Here is an 18,050-nt window from a genome sequence, read left to right as displayed (position 1 = left end):
AAAACGAGCGGCTGGAGGCGTGCCGTGTGGGCAAAGCTAAAGCTGTGCTAACGCGCCGAGCTAGTAACAACACACAGAGACAATAGATTAGAAGCAGTTTTACTCACCGAACCTTTATCATTGTGACTGCTCGATCCTTAAGCATTAGACGATCTGCAAATCCGTCGATCTGGGCTTTGTTTATAAAACAATCATCGTCGAAATGCAGGGAACAAACAGTCTACACAACTCCGTTTATGCTCAGGAAAAACAAACTCCATCCACGGGTCCCTTAACGCCGGATTCTTTGGGAATCTGTGCAGGGTTGTCTTGCCCTGGCAACCAAAAACACACTTCTTTGGTGACATTGGCTTCCCAAAAGCCGGGCAGGGCGCTTTGATGGCGAACTGCTTTCGCTCTCTTTCTCTGGTCTACGAGTGCGCGCACCCGCGATCTTACCGGAGAAGTGCCCTTAGGACCCATATAAGGAAATTCCGTTACATCTGACGTCACACATACCCATACTCGAAAAAACTTTCCGAAACTTGTGACAAACCGGAAGGACAATTTTTGGCACAGAAATACTCCTTCAAACGTGCAATTAAATTTTTGAAACTTTGTCCATGTTTAGCATGGGAATCCAACTCTTTAACAGTGTACAAAACTCAGTACCCCCCCCCCCCTTTAACAGAATGAAAACTAGTGACAAACTAAACTAAACATATTCCTAACACTAACACTTATTCTTCAAAAACACTGTTAAATGTAATCTTTAGCGAATCTCAAAATGAATATCTGTTTTACATACTGTGCATTATAATAAAATCACTTAGTATTTGAAACTTGTATTTCGTTTTTAATGCGTTTTATTTTTTCTTTGATTTAGGCAAATAGTATATAAATTTAATTAATAACATGAAAGTAATTATCAGCTTTTGTGCCAGAACTTTAATATCAGTGCATTCCATACTTTTTTTGTATCCTGATTACATAACATCATTCATTACTAGTATTTATTACCACACTCAATTTTAGGTTAAAGTTTTATTTTTCATTCATTTATTTTAGACTAAATAATATAGAATTTTAATATTGGCCAGAATTATAATGTGTCCCTACTAATGTATCCTGATTATGTAACACCGTTAGGCTGAAATATCTTGCGTTTGTTAAACTGAGCATTCATACTCTCTCCACTGTAGATTCATGTCACGTCTCATTTAAAGATGTGAACTAACAGTAAATTCTAAAAATAGCAAAGAAAGAAGCTAAATGTTCATGAGGGCCAGTGGGACATTTGCCATCCAGCCTGATTGTTTGATATAATATCCACAAACAATATCTAATGTCAGCAGGGGCTTTCAAATTTGATGTGATCTTTACTGTCTGCTGCATGTGTGAAAATGTGGCCGCAGCTTGTGGCATTGCATTCTGACAGGAAATCGAGGAAGACTTGCTGACTGTCGACGCATAATCGAAATAAGGTCATAATTATCCATTGACGCAGTGCATTGTGCTTATCAGGACTATAAACTCCATCACCCCATCCAATCTACTCTAGACATAAGAGCATCTCTCCATTAAGCTGTTTGATTGAAAAGAAAACCAAGCAACTATCACAGAAGTAAATCTTTCTAGACTATGAAAATAAACCAGTTCCTGTCTCTCTCGTGGTGTAGCTCATTTCCTGTATCTCTGCTGCTGCTGCTGCTGCTGTTTGACTCTTTCTGTTAAGACACTTGGTCTCACAGATATGGAGTTTCTGATGACAGAGGCAACTTACAAACTTCTTATTTTATGCATGATACAAGGTAAGAGGGGCTTGTATTTCTACCTACAAAGAAAAGCGTTTAGTAGCTTTTTAACTGAACTGGCCATGTGGTTAGTTTTGTCCTATTTATTAATTTAGTCGAAAATGCATTCAAATTGCAATTTGACTTAATGCAGGTCTCCTATGATAAGCCTGATTTTCATTTCTGTGTTAAAATGAACGTAGTCAAAAATTGCAGAATGATACAACTGTCCTGATTTCATAATAAAAACAAAAGCATAATTAAAAGAATTAATTGTTGAGAGCAAAAAAAAAAAAAATCAAGCATCTTCTATTATTAGGAATTTACTTCACTGCTTATTAATATTTCAAAAACTTTTGTCTGCCAAATACAAGTCTTGTTGGTCCAACCAACAAGCAGAAACAACAACAAAAATGATAGGAAATGATATCACATAGAAGACCACATAAATAAAATACATAATATCTTAGAATATATAACTATTTTTAAATGATGATTAAAATAGGCTCACTCTATAACACTCTAATCCAAGGAAGATGAAGATATAACACAGGGTTCCTTTTAATTTTATTATTTATTAGTTTATTTATCAGGGACAATGCAGCGCACATTATTACATACATAATTATCATAGGCAAAGCCATAACAAAATGTGTAAATGTGTTGCATAAAAGGTTTCTAGCCAATAGGCTAATTTGATCCAACATGTGAGACAGTGTGTAAACATAAACACGGACAATACCAGACAACCAAAGATTGCACAAGGAGGAACTTAGATACATGGTGGTGATGACAAAATAACGAACAGCTGTGATGATTAGTGTTAGTGTCCATGGAACATGTGACTAATGAAAACAAACAATAAGTCCATGATAACTATAACGCTACAACGTGTAAGGGAAATATATTACCTTTTATTTAATGCTGAAAAACAATAAATAAATAAACTTTTATCTTGAAATATATTTTTAAATCATGATTAAAAATGTACAAAAAACTTTATCTAAAAATAAATTATACTACAGATGACACTGAACTTTTTATAATGCTTGTCAATAACACAGGTGAAAACTTGTCAATAACACATCTCTTAGAATAAATAAACATTGACCAATGATGCAATTTGTGGTTTCATGAAAGAAACTGATTATCACTCATGAAAATGGTTTATCAGGAACGTACGGAATGCTTATACATCATAGCGTGTCCGTAACTGCTGTGGAGGGACAGAACGTCAGCCTGCCATGCTATGTGGGAGAGGAACATGAAATCAAAGTTATCCAGCTGGAATGGATTAAACAGCAAAAAGGAGATGAGAAGACTGATAAGAAGATCGTGGTGTTCCATCCGACATTGCCAGCACATTACTTTCAAACCGGTCCTATTCTGACGACGACCAGTTCAAAAACTGGACAGCTACAGGGCTCTGTCCTGACCCTGTATGAAGTTACCATGAAAGACAGTGGAAACTATATGTGCGAAATTACTTCTTATCCTAATGGCTCGATTAAAAGAACTACAAAGCTGCAGGTCACAGGTAGGTGAACTGCTCACGGTAACCTACATTCTCATATTCTCAAAAATGTAAAAGTGAACAAGCAGCTGCTAATTTCAGAGCCTCCAGCATCAGCGAAGATGTCACATCCATACAGATTCATAAAAGAGGGAGATGAAGTGAAAATAACTTGTTCAGCAAGCCCTCCACCCCTCCGTTATGAACTTAGACGGTCAAAGGTGAGTCAGATTGAAAAATCGTCATTTCTAAATGCCACGGTCTACAGCTGTTGAGTTGATCTCATTCTCCTCACCAGGACAAGCTATTTTGGATGGAAAGCTTGAATGGAGAGTTCTTTTTACCAAACGTCACCAGAAACAACAGCGATTTGTACATCTGTTTACCTGAATGGGACTCATCTGTCCAAAATGAGCAAGGTCTCAATACCACTATGGAACTGACTGTCAATTGTGAGTGTTGAGAAAAAAAAGTGTTTGAATTAATCTTTATCATTCTCTGTTAAATTAAAGCTTATAAAAGTAAACAAAATCCATATCAAATATATCCTATTCTTCCAAACAGTTCTTGATGACATTGAGTGTAACACAAGCAGCCCTTTTAATGTCAGTTTTGGTGAGGATGTGACGATTTCTTGTATTGCAAAAGCATCTCAGTACTTACAATATAAGTGGATAAGGGTAAGACTGTTAAATATTAAGAGATTTAAATTAAATATGTAAGAAGTATTGTTTTAAATATATCTTTTGTAGTGTATTAACTCAAGCTTGCTTAAAATGACAAATTCATGTGATGATTTTTAGGATGACACAACGCTGTCTCTCTCAGACACTTTGTCTCTGACTTCCGTGACATCTAACCAGTCAGGAACATACAAACTGACAGCTGTCTTTCAGGACAATCAGCTCCAGACAGACATAGAGTTTTCTATCCATGTTCTCTCAAAGCAAATCGAAGGTAAGAAAAAGCTTTATTTTCCTTTTTTTTTGTTATTGCGATCATATGGCACTTCCATTTTTAACTGTGAATATGAAATGTTAAAGTCCCAGTTTGCCCAAAGCAGATGCACAATAGATTGCAAACAATGGAAAAACTCAATACCACCACTGAAGCCTATGAATTAATAATACATTTTGGAACAGAGGTAAATTTATCAATTTCCCTCGGGCTAAACTCTCCAGGAGTTGTTTTAAGAAAGGCTGTTGGGGTGTTTCTGTATGTGTAGGTCAGGCTTTGTCTACATTGTGGAATTAAATGTCTCCACGAGGATATTAAAACCTGAAATCATCTACAGTACATTTTAACCAGCTGATGGTCCCCATTAGGAAAACATAAATAAATGAAATAATCTAATGAAAAAAAATAAGATCATTATCATTAATTTGGGTCACCATGCAAGTAATAAGTACTCTGTCATGTCAGACTAATTGTGACAGTGAATAAAATCATTGTGCAAAGAAATTTTATAATATAATATATTATAATACAATTCATTTTCAAAACCACTTAAAGGGATAGTTCACCCAAAAATGAAAATTATCCATCTCCGGCTCAAAGTTGCAAGTGCGTATTTTCCGCTCACAGGCACCAGGAGGGTGCGAAACGACCACCATTCAACCCGAAATAAGTAATATAACCATTCCAATGACTCCAAAGCTGTTCAGTTAAGGTAAAAAAGTTACTTAGATCACCTTTAAGTTAGATAGCCAATTGGTTATAATAGTTTAACAATACATTTGATTGTTCTATTTAACTCTTTACTTATATTTTACCCGTTCATATTAGGAAGCTATGTCGCTCAGAGGTCCTCACGCCTTATTTAACATGGGTCTCACGATCACAATCTCGCCAGCTTCGGAGAACACGTTTACACAATCAAATATACTTTGGTATAGCCCCCATGGAATTGCATTCACTTGAATTTAAGTTTTTTTTTTTTTTTTATTAATTAAAAAAGAGGTAAGACACACCTAGATTTAGGTTGGTCAAGCAGCACTTTTGCTGCCCTAAACGGAAATTCACTTTTTGTCTTTGCAAAACCAAGTACACTTGAATTGGTGGCAAATATTAGTCGTCACTAATCTGACGCAAAACTTGTGGTAACATACAAATCCGTTTAATCTACATGGTAAAAACAATTTCAGAGTCAGTCGGAATAAAATCAAATGTAACAATTTATTATGTCAGGTAAATGCATTATGCCAATTTCATAATCAGTTTCAAAACATCAAATGTTCTGGAATAAAGAAGAGAGGATGCGAACCTGACATTCTAAAATACATGAGGCGGAGTGCCTGCATACACTCCACATCACGCGCTAATTTGAGTTACAAATCGCCCTAAACCTCTTGTTGCATTTCTTTATATAGAAACTTCTTTCACATGGAAACATTTGCTAACAATGAGAATTTGCATTCAGAGTTTACACCTTTTTGGGAGCAGAGTGCCATTTGCCTGGAGGACCCACCCCTCCTCTATGTGCAAGTTATCTCTAAACTCTTAAGAACTTTATTACCTTTTGGTTTACTTCTTTGGGAATGAACCAACTTCTACTTCATTTGTACCAGCCACACTGAGACATTTCAATTGATACCAAACATGTATATTACTGTTTGATAATTATTCACACTAAGCCATATAGATTTTTGGGTGAATATCTGGTGATCTCAGCGTGAGAGAGAGACAACATGGGGGATGTGATTGACTCGGGGATGCTAGTTTCTCAAGAGAGAGTCAAATGTTAATTTCCAGGAAGACCCTTTGTCTTCTCAGGAGTGGTCGTTCCGCAACTAGTCTGCCCAGCATTTTTCAATTCTTTACACATCCATCATAAAAGTCATCTCCAGGGCGTTAATAAAGACCTTCTGAAGTGAAGCAATGTGTTTCTGTAAGAAAATATCCATAATTATAACTTTATAAACTATAATAACTGGCTTACAGTAACGGTCATACGCAAGTCGAGTTCCAGCCGAAGAGTGACCTCTAGCCCAAAGCATGGCGTATAGATGAACACAGAAGTGCAGAGGATCGAGTAAAACAAAATTCACGAATTAGAAGTCTAAAACGAGAATTTTTAAAGAGAAATGTTAGATGAGCTTGAGTTTGTTGCCCAGCCCCATGTTTGATACAGTTTTTTTTAAAGATATATTTATGGATATTTTCTTACAAAAAAGCATCGCTTCACTTCAGAAGGCCTTTATTAACCCCCTGGAGCCGTGTGTACTTTTTATGATGGATGGATGCGCTTTTTTGGGCTTCAAAAAACAAGGTACAATTCACTCCCATTATAAAACTTGGAAGAGCCAGGATATATATTTTTATATAACTCCAATTGGGCTTGGCTGGATGGCTTGATGGTTTTATTGTGGGATAATTTTTGAGTGAACACTTGAAGTTGACACACAAACACAGTTGCCCAGCCCTGTTTGTTTGAACCGCGAGAGGCGTCATTTGCCGACCCGTCATTACGTTGTGTGTCGAGTTCAAGTGTTACTCTTTCGGCGTAAATCGACCCATACGGCCGTCTGCTGGAAGCTAGTTACTTTAGTCGCTAACGTTTTAAATATGGCTATTTTTCTTACACGAACGCATCACTTCACTTCAGAAAACCTTTATTAACCCCCGCAGATCTGTGTAGAGCACTTTAATCATGAATAGATGCACTTTAATGGACTTCCAAAGTCAAACGGCCATTCACTCCCATTATCAAGCTTGGAAGAGCCAGGACATTTTTTAATATAATTCCAATTGCATTTGTCTGAAAGAAGAATGTCATATACTCCTAGGATGTCTTCAGGGTGAGTAATGGGCTAATTTTCATTTTTGGGTGAACTATCCCTTTAACCTATGTAGGGTGGCAGGAATGCAGGAGCCTATCTCAGCGTCCCCAACTTAGTCAGGGAAACACCCTGGAAGGATGGCCAGTCCATCACAGATATTGTTTTATATTATATTATATTATATTATATTATATTATATTATATTATATTATATTATATTATATTATATTATATTATAGAACTGTGTACAAAAAAATGTTGATGAATATTTCCTAATATACATTTGTTATATGTTTCATTTTCCCTATAATGATTGCTGTTGAAGGAATGACAACACCTTTCTCAGTAAGAATCACCAAGCATCTGAGCATCAACTTCACCTCCATGGGGACCAGCTCATGGAACACTGGTGCTATTGAGACAACAACAGAATCTGGTCACTTCCTAACCAGCACATCAAAACCAAATGCTACCACAGCAAACCTACAACCCAGACACACCAGCCAAAGCACTCCTCTCACTGGCAACTCTTCTGCTCCACCTGTTGGCAATGCATCTACATTACATACAAGCACTGTAAAATCTACAGGCAGCTCTTGTACAGAAAATCCAAGCACACGTCCAGAAACAGTAACCGGAAGAAAAATAGTTACTTCTGTTATAACAAAGAAAAACATCACCAGCACTGTGACAAAATCGGGAGGTAAATTACTCTTCTGAAAGTCACCATGAAATAAAAACTGACCATATTTACTTTTTAATACATACACTCAAAATATTTTTTTATCCTTCCTCTGTCCCTGAAACAACTTTAATTTTCTGACGTCACATAGTTCGTACGGGTCTTGTGATGAGCACCTTAGTGAAGGTTTCAAACATTAAAGGGTTAGTTCACCTAAAAATGAAAATTCTGTTATTAATTACTCACCCTCATTTTGTTCCAAACACTTAAGACTTTCATTTATCTTCAGAACACAAATTAAGATTTTTTTGATGAAATCTGAGAGCTTTCTACCTCTCTGTTGACAGCTACGCAACTGACACTTCAACGCTTCAAAAAGTTCATAAAGAGATCATAAAACTAATCCATATGAATTGAGTGGTCTAGTCCAAATTTTCTGAAGAGACACGATCGCTTTATATGATGAAGAGACTCAGTTTAGACTTTTATTCAAATATAAATACATATTAGTGAACTTAAACAGAAGCGCAACCGAACCTGCTTGACGCACGAGAACAGACCTCATTGGTCCTTGCTGAAGCTCAAACGTGCTGCGTAACACGAGAATGAACCTCATTGGTTCTCACACGTCAAGCGAACCTGCTTGAGCTTCCGTTTATTACAACTGATGTGTGAGTTGAGTAATGTTTACATGTGAATAAAAGCTTTAATTCAATCTGTTGTGTCTCTTCAGAAAATTTGAACTAAACCGCTCAATTCATATAGTTAGTTTTACGATCTCTTTATGAACTTTTTGAAGCGTCAAAGTTGCGTAGGTGCCAATTGAGGGACAGAAATCTCTCAGATTTCATCAGAAATATCTTTATTTTTGTTCCAAAGATGAACAAAAGTCTTACGGGTTTGGAAAGACATGAAGGCGTGTAATTAATTACAGAATTTTCATTTTTGGGTGAACTAAACCTTTAACCATTTCGAAACAGTGCTTCAGAGTTTTTATCAAATTCGTCAAGTCATGTGATTTCGTTACGTTGTCGTACCTTGCTTTCGAAACATTTTAACATCGCTAGATGGCATTGATCTGTTGCCATCATGAACATATCTAATTGTTTTCACTGATCTTGGGTACATTTTATAAATGTGTATTTATTTGTAATTAATATAATGAATTTTAGTACTTGTGTGTATAATACAAAAAGGAAAACATTTACCTTGTCTGCCAAGCTCTGCCTAACACACAACAAGCTCTACACTTTGATAAAAGAACACACATTTTACAGAACCCACATATTTAATGGTATTTTAGCCTGTTTGTAGTTGCATTTATGCCGTTTTGACCAGCAGGTGCCGCAAGTCTGTGGTGTTCTGAGCGCTTCGAAAGAGTGAATCATTTTGCAAAGAAATTGGTTCAAATGATTCAGAGTTTGAAAACTCTTTTTCTAAAAAAGAAGCTTGGTTCCCCCATCACTACTATTGGAAATGTTTGTTTCAGTTACTGTAACTGCAGCATTCTAAAAGTATTAAAACCGGTTAGCGTTCATTGAAATGTTTTAGCAATAATAGCAAAATAACAAACGGTTTAAAAATAAGCTTTACCACATCGAGCAGCTCTCTAGGAAGAACTTGATCTTCAGGATCCCTATCTCGCTCAAACAGGCCTCCAAAATCAACCGCATCAATTTAGCATTCAGGCTTGAGTCCATTCTGGTACGGAGCGGCCACTTTTCATGAACAGGAGTGGTATCAAAATCTGATTCCCCGTGAGATTATCTCCCCTGCATCTTCCTATGAGGGTAAGATTAAGGATTAGGTATGTGTGGCCGTGTGGGGGGTGGGTTTTAAAAGATAGGGACCACTCAGGTACCGGCCTCCCCAACAAATGAACCAATAAGGAGGAGGGGAGACAAAATTTCACAGGGATTAAGATTTCTGTACAACACCGAATTCGGATTCGGCTTATACCCCCCTAAATCCCCAGTATAGGTAGATTTAGGAATAGGTGGGTTAGGATTAGGCAATCAGGTAGCACCTTCAATGAAATTAGTCGATTAATCAAAATTAGGCACAACAACGGTAATGCATCCGGCAATCACCCTATGGATTAAATTTCAATAAAAAAACTAAAACATTTTATTTTCACTTGGAAATACATCACATTACTAATGTCACATATGCTACAAAGGCTTTTATATTTCATTAAAATCAAGTCATCGGTCATGTATTAGGCTATAACTGGAATATTCTCTGAATTAAATTATAAATTAAAACTTTGAATTAAACTAATAAAGATTAGTCGCTAATGTTTTATGTTGATTTTAACAAATGTAATACACACAATGAAGTTATCTGATGTTTTTTGGCTGTACCAGGGAAACCCATATAAGATGCTGTTTGATTTAAAGTGTGTGATGATTGATATCAATGTGTTGTTTTCAAAAAGACATGCATGACAGTATCAACAGGATATGAATTTAGGCCAAGACTTGAGCTAATCGTAAAACGATTATTGGTTGTCTTTTCCTTGCATCTCTCTCGTCTCTCTTTCAGAATCAAAAAGAGCAGTATATATCGCTGTTCCGATTGTGTTGCTGTTGTTCGTGTTGACTGTGCTTCTATACAAAAGACACCTGAACCAAAAAAAGTGAGACTCAGCAAAATCATCAGAACATCCACTGTCCTTTTACATAATTGCATCCTACACATTTTCAGTCCATTTATCTACATTTTTACTTTTTCTTTTTCAGAATGGATATGCCACCCCCTTTCAAACCTCCTCCACCACCAGTCAAATACACATCAGTGAGGAACCATGATGTCCCCATGACTGATATTGTTGTATGAATGTGTCATGCACTTTTGTACTCACAAACCGTGGGCCACATATATACTGACTGGAAGATTTTTGCTGAAAATCTTCACTTAAAATGAATAGAATCAATTACTCATTCTCATGTCGTTCCAAACCAAACCAGTTCCGTTCATCTTTAAAACTCAAATTAAGCTATTTTTAATGATGCCTGAGAGATTTATTTTCCTTCATTGAAAGCCCATGCAACCAAAATATATGTAATCCATGGATTACTAAAATGTAATCCATATTAATTGAGCAGTTTAAATCAAGTCTTCTGAAGAAAACCGGTCGCTTTAAATGATGAATTGATTTAGTTTATGATTTTATAAACATTGACAAACACACATATACATTAAATATGTAAAAAAAAAAAGGTTTTCGAAGATGAATGAATCTCGTTCAATTTTCATTTTTGCCTGAAATAACCCTTCAACGTTTTATTTTGTAAAAATATGACATCACCCATATTTTTGTGTTTTTTTGTGATTTTACTGCTAATTTCCTCTGTATTTGTGTCTTTCTGAATAGGTTTTAAAATACTTTTAAAAATGTGAAAATGTTGACTGAATTTAAACTGTGCATTACAAACATTAAATCTATTATTGAATGTCTTGAGTTTTACTTACCTAGCTCTACTCCTACATTGTAGCAATGTAAAAATTTCCCTAAAATGTGTGAAGTTTTAAAAGAAAACAACATGTGAGGGTGGGTGGAGATTGGGTCAAAAACTGGGTAAATTCCAGAAATATGAAATAGATAAGGTGGTTATTGCAATGTTGACTTTTAATACCATTACAATACAGCAGCAAAAAAGAAAAAAAAAGAAAAAGTGAGTGCTATCATGAATCAGATACCTTCAGGCCTAAAGCCTACATGTTAATGCTGCCCTCATGTTGTGGCTGCATGTTCTGCTAACAAAGAGAAGGCTAGCAATTGATTGTTTCAGGCCTCATAAAACCACAGTTTACACCTCAGATAGTCAAGACAAACCAACTGCCAAAACCACATCAGACAGTGACCAACGGAGATAGAATGTATCCTTAACCTTACAGGCCAAATCTACAAAAACAAATGCCAACTCTGGTCACCATTTTTTATAACTTGCAATAACAGCACAAAGTTTGGCTTTTTAAAATGCGGTTTACCCCTGAGAACAAGCCTTTATTTACTGTGGGAGAAGATGGAAATAAAAGGCATTTCTGATTAATGAAAAGAGAAATATGCCTGATAAAGAATGTATGTGTGCTAAAACAGAGAGAATACAAGACAGAGAGAGTACAGAGATCCTTTTTGTACAGAGTTTTGTGCATTGTGGTTCTTTGCTACAACAGAAGCAACACGTTCACGCAGAGGGACGTTTCCTGCTCTCGCTATTGTGGTCGGAAATGGAAAATTCAGAAAAAAGGATTGATTGTTTCAGTGTTCAGATCATCTGTATCCTGCACTGTATAATCATGCACCCAATATACTATTGCAATTCATTATGTTGAGTATTATACTAATGGTGTATGAGAAAAATAATAGTTATTTGTGAATGTGCATAAAAAACAACAACCTTTGACTCAAAGTACAGCGTGTTCAATATCAAAGTTCAATATAGCGCTCCTTATATTATGAATATTATAATAAATTGTAAGAATAAGAACATTTATGTACATAATAAGTTTGTCTTTGACATTTTATCATATTTTAGTTGTATACTACAATTTGTAAATGCAGAGATTTGTTACACATTCATTTTGCAAACTAGAATAACATTGCTGTACAATTACATTTTCACTTAATTTCAAGGATGTAACCAAATATTCAAGTAAAATTAATGTAAAATTTGAAGAATTGGCCATTGAAAATCCCATATTGATCAACCACTAATCTAAATATTAGTGGGAATTCAGTCCAATCAATGTTTTGAATCCGTTTGAATCCTACATTTTCACCTAATTTTTAAAATAACAGCATCATTTTACTCGCAAAAAAATTACTCGATTTGTACTCGAGTACAAATTACTGATTTTACAAATTTTACAAAATGCAAAAAGCAATAAGGAAACTTTCAAATGCAAATTCAAAGAAAAGCATTAAAAAACATTACACACATAATTTGTTTGAATAAATACAATGATAACCATATGGATTAAATGGTTTCAATGTACATTTCAACAACAGTGAGTGGTTTATGACACAATGCAGACTCAGTGTGTCTCTTGAGATGTGAATGTTTGCAACGAATAAGGTAGCCGTCACGTTTCCTGTTTGTAACCGAAAACGTCTAAAGACGATAAAAATAGCACAACTCTGGTGCACTTCTTGTTGAACATGCTCACGTTCAGGTGAAAGGTTTTATGAGACAAGGCTTTATCGGACATTTGACCCTAATAAAACAAGATGGCAGGTAAGAATAAAAATGCTTTATCACTTCTGTATGTGAACGTTCTTTGCTAACAGTATTTCATCACATCACACTGTGTTTAAATGAAAGCTGTTGTCTCGGTAGAGATTATTGTATAATGGCAGACTAAAACAAAAATTTTTATTGTATTTTTGCGTGGTTTCTTTATGGTTCTAAATTGTTTTTTTGTTCTTAAAACTTAGAAGACTGGTGAATTGAAATTAAACCCTGACATATTAAACGTTCTTTTGAATAAAACAGTAAATAATCTGCACAAAACAATTATTGATAATACGAATTTATGAATTGATCCAGACTAGAGAAGTGTATTAATGATATGAGTGATAATAATTATATTGTTAGATTCATAAAATTCATTCAGTGTAATGACATCTCCGGAAACTTAACCAACTTTTTATGGCTATTAAAATGTTATGCAAGTATTAAAATATAAAAAGAAAGTTTAAGAAGAAAAAAAGAAGAATTATAAAATAAAAAGCCAGGCAAAATAATCAAAGCTTGTAATATAAATATTATATAAGGTGTAATGGGAACTTAATGCAATATTATATCAAATCATGATCTGTCATTTAACTCTCTCTTTAAATCCAGATTGCACAACTGCATATGTGGCTACTGGTCTGACATCTATTGCACTGCTGATATCTGTATCTATAAATGTTGCATTCTATTTATTAAGAAGAAAAGAAAAAAAATCTGCAGGTATGCTTCATACGTCTGACTTTTTACAGAACATATAAAAAAAAGATGCATTTTAAGAAATGTATAACAACTTTAGTTCACAGTTCCAAACTGTATCTTTTTTTAATCAGCTAATGAAAACATGTTTGAATATGGAGAAGAGCCATTACGTCGAGATTCACTTCAGTCTTACAGGTGATGATCAGCACATTGTTTGAATTAAATTCATAATTTATTTAATTATGTATTCTGATTGACAGAAAGTAGCTTTGATTTAACATGTAATAATCCTTTTACACAGCCACAACCCTCTGTAAATACATTTTGGTTATGTGTTGCAGGTTTGAAGATGACGAGATGGAAAGACAGGAAAATCCTATTTATGGGAATATCTGTATAGATGGAGGCGGTAGGTTTAGCTCACAAATACACCAATCACTTTAAGTAATCCAATGTCTGTCTGCTATTTACTATTAATAATTAAGCTGTCATGATGACATTGCTATGTATTTAATGCTTGTTCAGGAGCTTTCGAAATGTCTCCGGAGGTGTGCTATGAACAAATGGCACAGGCAAACACAGTAAAGCAGGGATTAAAGGTATGGTCTTCCAACAAATTACATGGAAATTGCTGACATTTGATCTACAGTAGTGTCCAAAAGTGATGTCCAGAGGAGATATTTGTTTTAATGAACCTAAGTTCAATTAATCCATCAATATATAAGTATATATGTTACTGGCAAAGTGTGTAATCCGGCATTCTATAGAATGCCTAGGTAATGTATAGAATTAGGTAATTAGGTTTGCCAAAAACCATCAGGCATTATACATTGCCTAGGCATTCTATACAATACCGAGATTTCACACTTTGCCGGTAACATATTAATTTTTCAAATATATGTATATATTAAATATGAGGTAAGAGCAAAACACTAAACCTGGTTAAGGCATTTATCTGACAAATTTATTTGGAAAAAAAAGCAAACTACTTTTTTTTAAGTCTATAAAACATGCACTACGAAAATGCATAGAAAAACAAAAAGCATACATTGACTACAACATATTTATATTTCATTGGTTCTCTCTTGTTTTTGCATATGTTCATAATTTCTTTGTATGACAATCTGGCCAAAAATTATGTCCGCATAATTGTCTGATGTCCGCACAATGGCATGTTTCATTGTATTATCACAAATAAAACAACTGACTCCAAGCACAACTACGCAATATGCTAAAAAAAAAAAAAAAATCATTACTTATTACATATATTATTTATAAAACTAATTTTTAATAATATTGGATAAACTGATAAAGGTGTCAATTTTCACCTGGACATCACTTTTGGCAACTACTGTACATTAGTATGCGTGAAATATATTTAAAAAACAATGAGTTCACTCATTAACCGTAGAAACATGGATCTTCTGTACTCTTCATCAGTGTCTTTATGAAAAATGTGCAAAAATCTGCCCTTTATATATTTATTTTTACTTATGTATTTATTTATACATATTTTACAGTATTTATTACAGTATTAAATACTTATCAGTATTTATATTTTTTTGTTTATTGGTTAGTTATTGTTGGTTATTAGATGGCCAACCAGAAACAATCGCACATTAAACTCTTAACAGTAACTCCTAAGCCTAACTATTAAATTATACAGTTTTAAAGTAATATCTGTCCCGTATTACATGTGTTGTAAGTATTTTCAATAAAGAAAAAAAGAGGCTCAAAATTAAAAAGCAGAACTTCTAATACCGCATTGTGTGACATTTTTCATAAACAATCATGGCTTGATGTTTTAAATTTCAAAACCTTCACAAAGGCTGCGTGAGAATGTACACATGATAACTATTTTAAGCTCGCCCTCCCACACATTTTACTGAAAACAGACACGTGTGTAGAAGCAGGTCTTTTAATGAACGCAGCTGTGGTCAGCGTTCTCAGACCACTCTTCAGCAGTATGTATGTCAAAGGCATCATTGTTATGCCACATTAATAGCTCGCTAGCTAAACGCTCAGGTTTGAGCAACAATAAAGGTATTTCTGCGAGATATTGAGACATTTTTGGCAAGTTAAATTCACTATGAAATCAAAATTGACAATTCAAATTTTTTAATTGCAGTGATTATTATAAATGATTTATTCATGCACATTATTATTTTATATGTGCCCTCGTAGTCTTTAATCAATAAAGTTGATGACGTGTACCCATGCGAGGGCAACAACGATCCAATCAATTCCCTAAACAGTCGGGTTCCGGAAGTAAAAACATTTTCTCCATAGGGAAAATTTTAAACCTTTTAAACCATTAAAGACAACCCTACTGTGAGCTACAGGGTTGTTAATAGATAGTATTTGCTTCTGTTCAAGATGTTAGCCCGCATTATTTCAACTAAGTTTTAAAATAACAACATTACCTACAGAAAATTCCACCAATCAGAGTCTCGCTAAAAGCAAAAGTGCCAAAAAAGCTCTTTAGCTCCACCCACTCCCATGAAGCACCACAAATGATGTAATTGATCGCCCTATATGCTCTCAAAATACTAAAATATTTGAATATATATGCATATTTTGCAATTAACTTTATATATAAAATTGTTTATATATGTATATGAATGAGTAGTTTTATATTATTCCATTTTTTTTATTATTCGATTATGCTGTTCGCAATGCTTCATGGGATAGTACACAATCTTGTACCTTTGTATTTTTGTCTGATTTAAAAAAATGTTTTTGCTTAAATTCAAAGTTTGTAATGTTATGAATCACCTCGTAGCTGATTGGCTTCATTCATGGGTTATACTGCTATAACAAAGACTTTTTTAAAAATCACTATGGGAGAAATGAATGGAAAAAATACTTATAAAAACTGACGCTGCTGAAAAAGTGCACGGGCACTGTTTTTTTCACTAGGATATACATTACAATTGGGAAGCACCGTTTCATGCTGACTTTAAAACAGGTTTACACTATTTCAACACTAAAATCAGGATGCAAGATATCATAGCGCAGGTTTACAATCAGAGACTTAGAGAAAGCTTTTTACCAGTATTGCGCAACTTATTGCAAAATTCTTTTGATGGCCTTTGTTATGTTGCAATTTAACCTGAATGCCAAAATGAGGCAAGGTACAGTAAGTAATTTTTTTTCCATTGAATGTGTTAGATCATGAAAATACAGCTTAGGTTTGTTATCATTTCACAGGTCCAACACGGGGATGTGTCCTACGCCTCTCTGGATCTGAATGTCAATAAGAAGCGTAAGAAAAAGAGAAAATATCAAAAACAGGCTCAGGCTCACCAGGCCCAGACGCATCCTCAACCCGCATCCCAGCAGAATTACATGGACCAGGATAACGAGGATGATGTCACCCTCCCGTCCCGGAGCAGCAGCCTCATGGTTTCACGTCACAGTATCTACCTCAACAGTCATCAAGTAGCCCTGGAGGCAGAAGAGAGGGAGAGAGAAAGAATGATGGAAATGGAAAGAAATGAAAATGCAGAGAGGGAGCTTGAGATGCACAGAAATTTGCACGAAGGCTTTGATCACTCCCTAGGTAGATCAAGACAAAGTCTAAAACAGGACAGTTAACATTGTGAGGGTTAAAAAAAAGCCTTTAGCATCATAATAGATTAAACAGGAAACTGTGGGGTGGTGCTGGCAACAATATTTAAAGCACATGATTCACACGCCAAATTATTATTTGTCTCTGTGCAAAAGCATGAAGAGGTGACCAGCTATCCGCTATGAGATTGCGTCCAATCGAGACACATTTAAATCAGTTTACCACTTTAAATGTGCTTTCTTATTTCTTGCCTTTAAAGGCTTACAGTTTTGGTTTGTTGTGTTGTTCTTAACTAAGAGGAATATGTTAAATATTTAATCAGCTTGTTTCTTGCTATCTTTTAGATTTTCAAGGCAACAAATAAAAGTATGTTTGTGCAAAGGTTGATTGATGACTCAAGTAATTTGATGTACCCATACGGTCTACACACAAGACATAAGGACTGTTTTACCAATAATAGCTGTTGGAGATATTAAGTATTTTTGTGACTTTTTTTATATGAATGACTTTCAAAAGTCATATAAAAGTCACATACTTTCATATTTTTTCTTTGAAAGCTTTGGAGAATGTCTGAAGATGTAAAAATTTACCACAAAATGCCATAACATTTACCAAACAATTACCATGAAAATGTCTCACTTTGACAACAACAAAAATGGCAGAGAGATTATTGAAAGCTTTTTCTTATACTCTTTAGCTACTTGTAAATAAAAAAGAAAGAAAGAAAAAAGTCTTCCTTTTGCTCATTTCACATGCCGACATGAAAGACAGGAAAAATACAACAGCTCAAACTC

At 34.8% G+C, this 18,050-nt stretch overlaps 2 protein-coding genes and 1 long non-coding RNA gene across 3 annotated transcripts in view; 2 read left to right on the top strand and 1 right to left on the bottom strand.

The window, feature by feature from the left end:
• The window catches only part of LOC308683354, a 90,884-nt gene that overhangs the window by 72,790 nt on the left and 44 nt on the right, over positions 1–18,050 (bottom strand). The window contains exon 2 of the long non-coding RNA XR_014029249.1: positions 16,992–17,132. This is a non-coding gene — a long non-coding RNA (uncharacterized lncRNA). The remainder of the gene's footprint in view (positions 1–16,991; positions 17,133–18,050) is intronic.
• LOC308683346 (nectin-4) lies at positions 1,435–11,199 on the top strand. The gene is made up of 9 exons (XM_081353784.1): positions 1,435–1,790; positions 2,947–3,309; positions 3,388–3,506; positions 3,584–3,737; positions 3,850–3,965; positions 4,089–4,242; positions 7,390–7,767; positions 10,291–10,384; positions 10,488–11,199. Exons 1-9 carry the CDS (start codon positions 1,733–1,735, stop codon positions 10,582–10,584), a joined length of 1,533 nt encoding a protein of 510 aa, XP_081209910.1. The 5' UTR covers positions 1,435–1,732; the 3' UTR covers positions 10,585–11,199.
• On the top strand, positions 12,801–17,961 carry LOC308683352 (uncharacterized protein). The gene is made up of 6 exons (XM_081353791.1): positions 12,801–12,986; positions 13,596–13,706; positions 13,817–13,880; positions 14,027–14,094; positions 14,211–14,284; positions 16,896–17,961. The coding sequence occupies exons 1-6, from the start codon at positions 12,980–12,982 to the stop codon at positions 17,280–17,282; spliced, it is 711 nt and encodes a 236-aa protein (XP_081209917.1). The 5' UTR covers positions 12,801–12,979; the 3' UTR covers positions 17,283–17,961.

Source organism: Scardinius erythrophthalmus (assembly GCF_964197995.2).
Source record: "Scardinius erythrophthalmus genome assembly, chromosome: 23".
Classification (NCBI taxonomy): Eukaryota; Metazoa; Chordata; class Actinopteri; order Cypriniformes; family Leuciscidae; genus Scardinius; species Scardinius erythrophthalmus.
The sequence above is the reverse complement of the archived record's forward strand: the minus strand, read 5'-3'. Positions and strand labels throughout refer to the sequence as shown.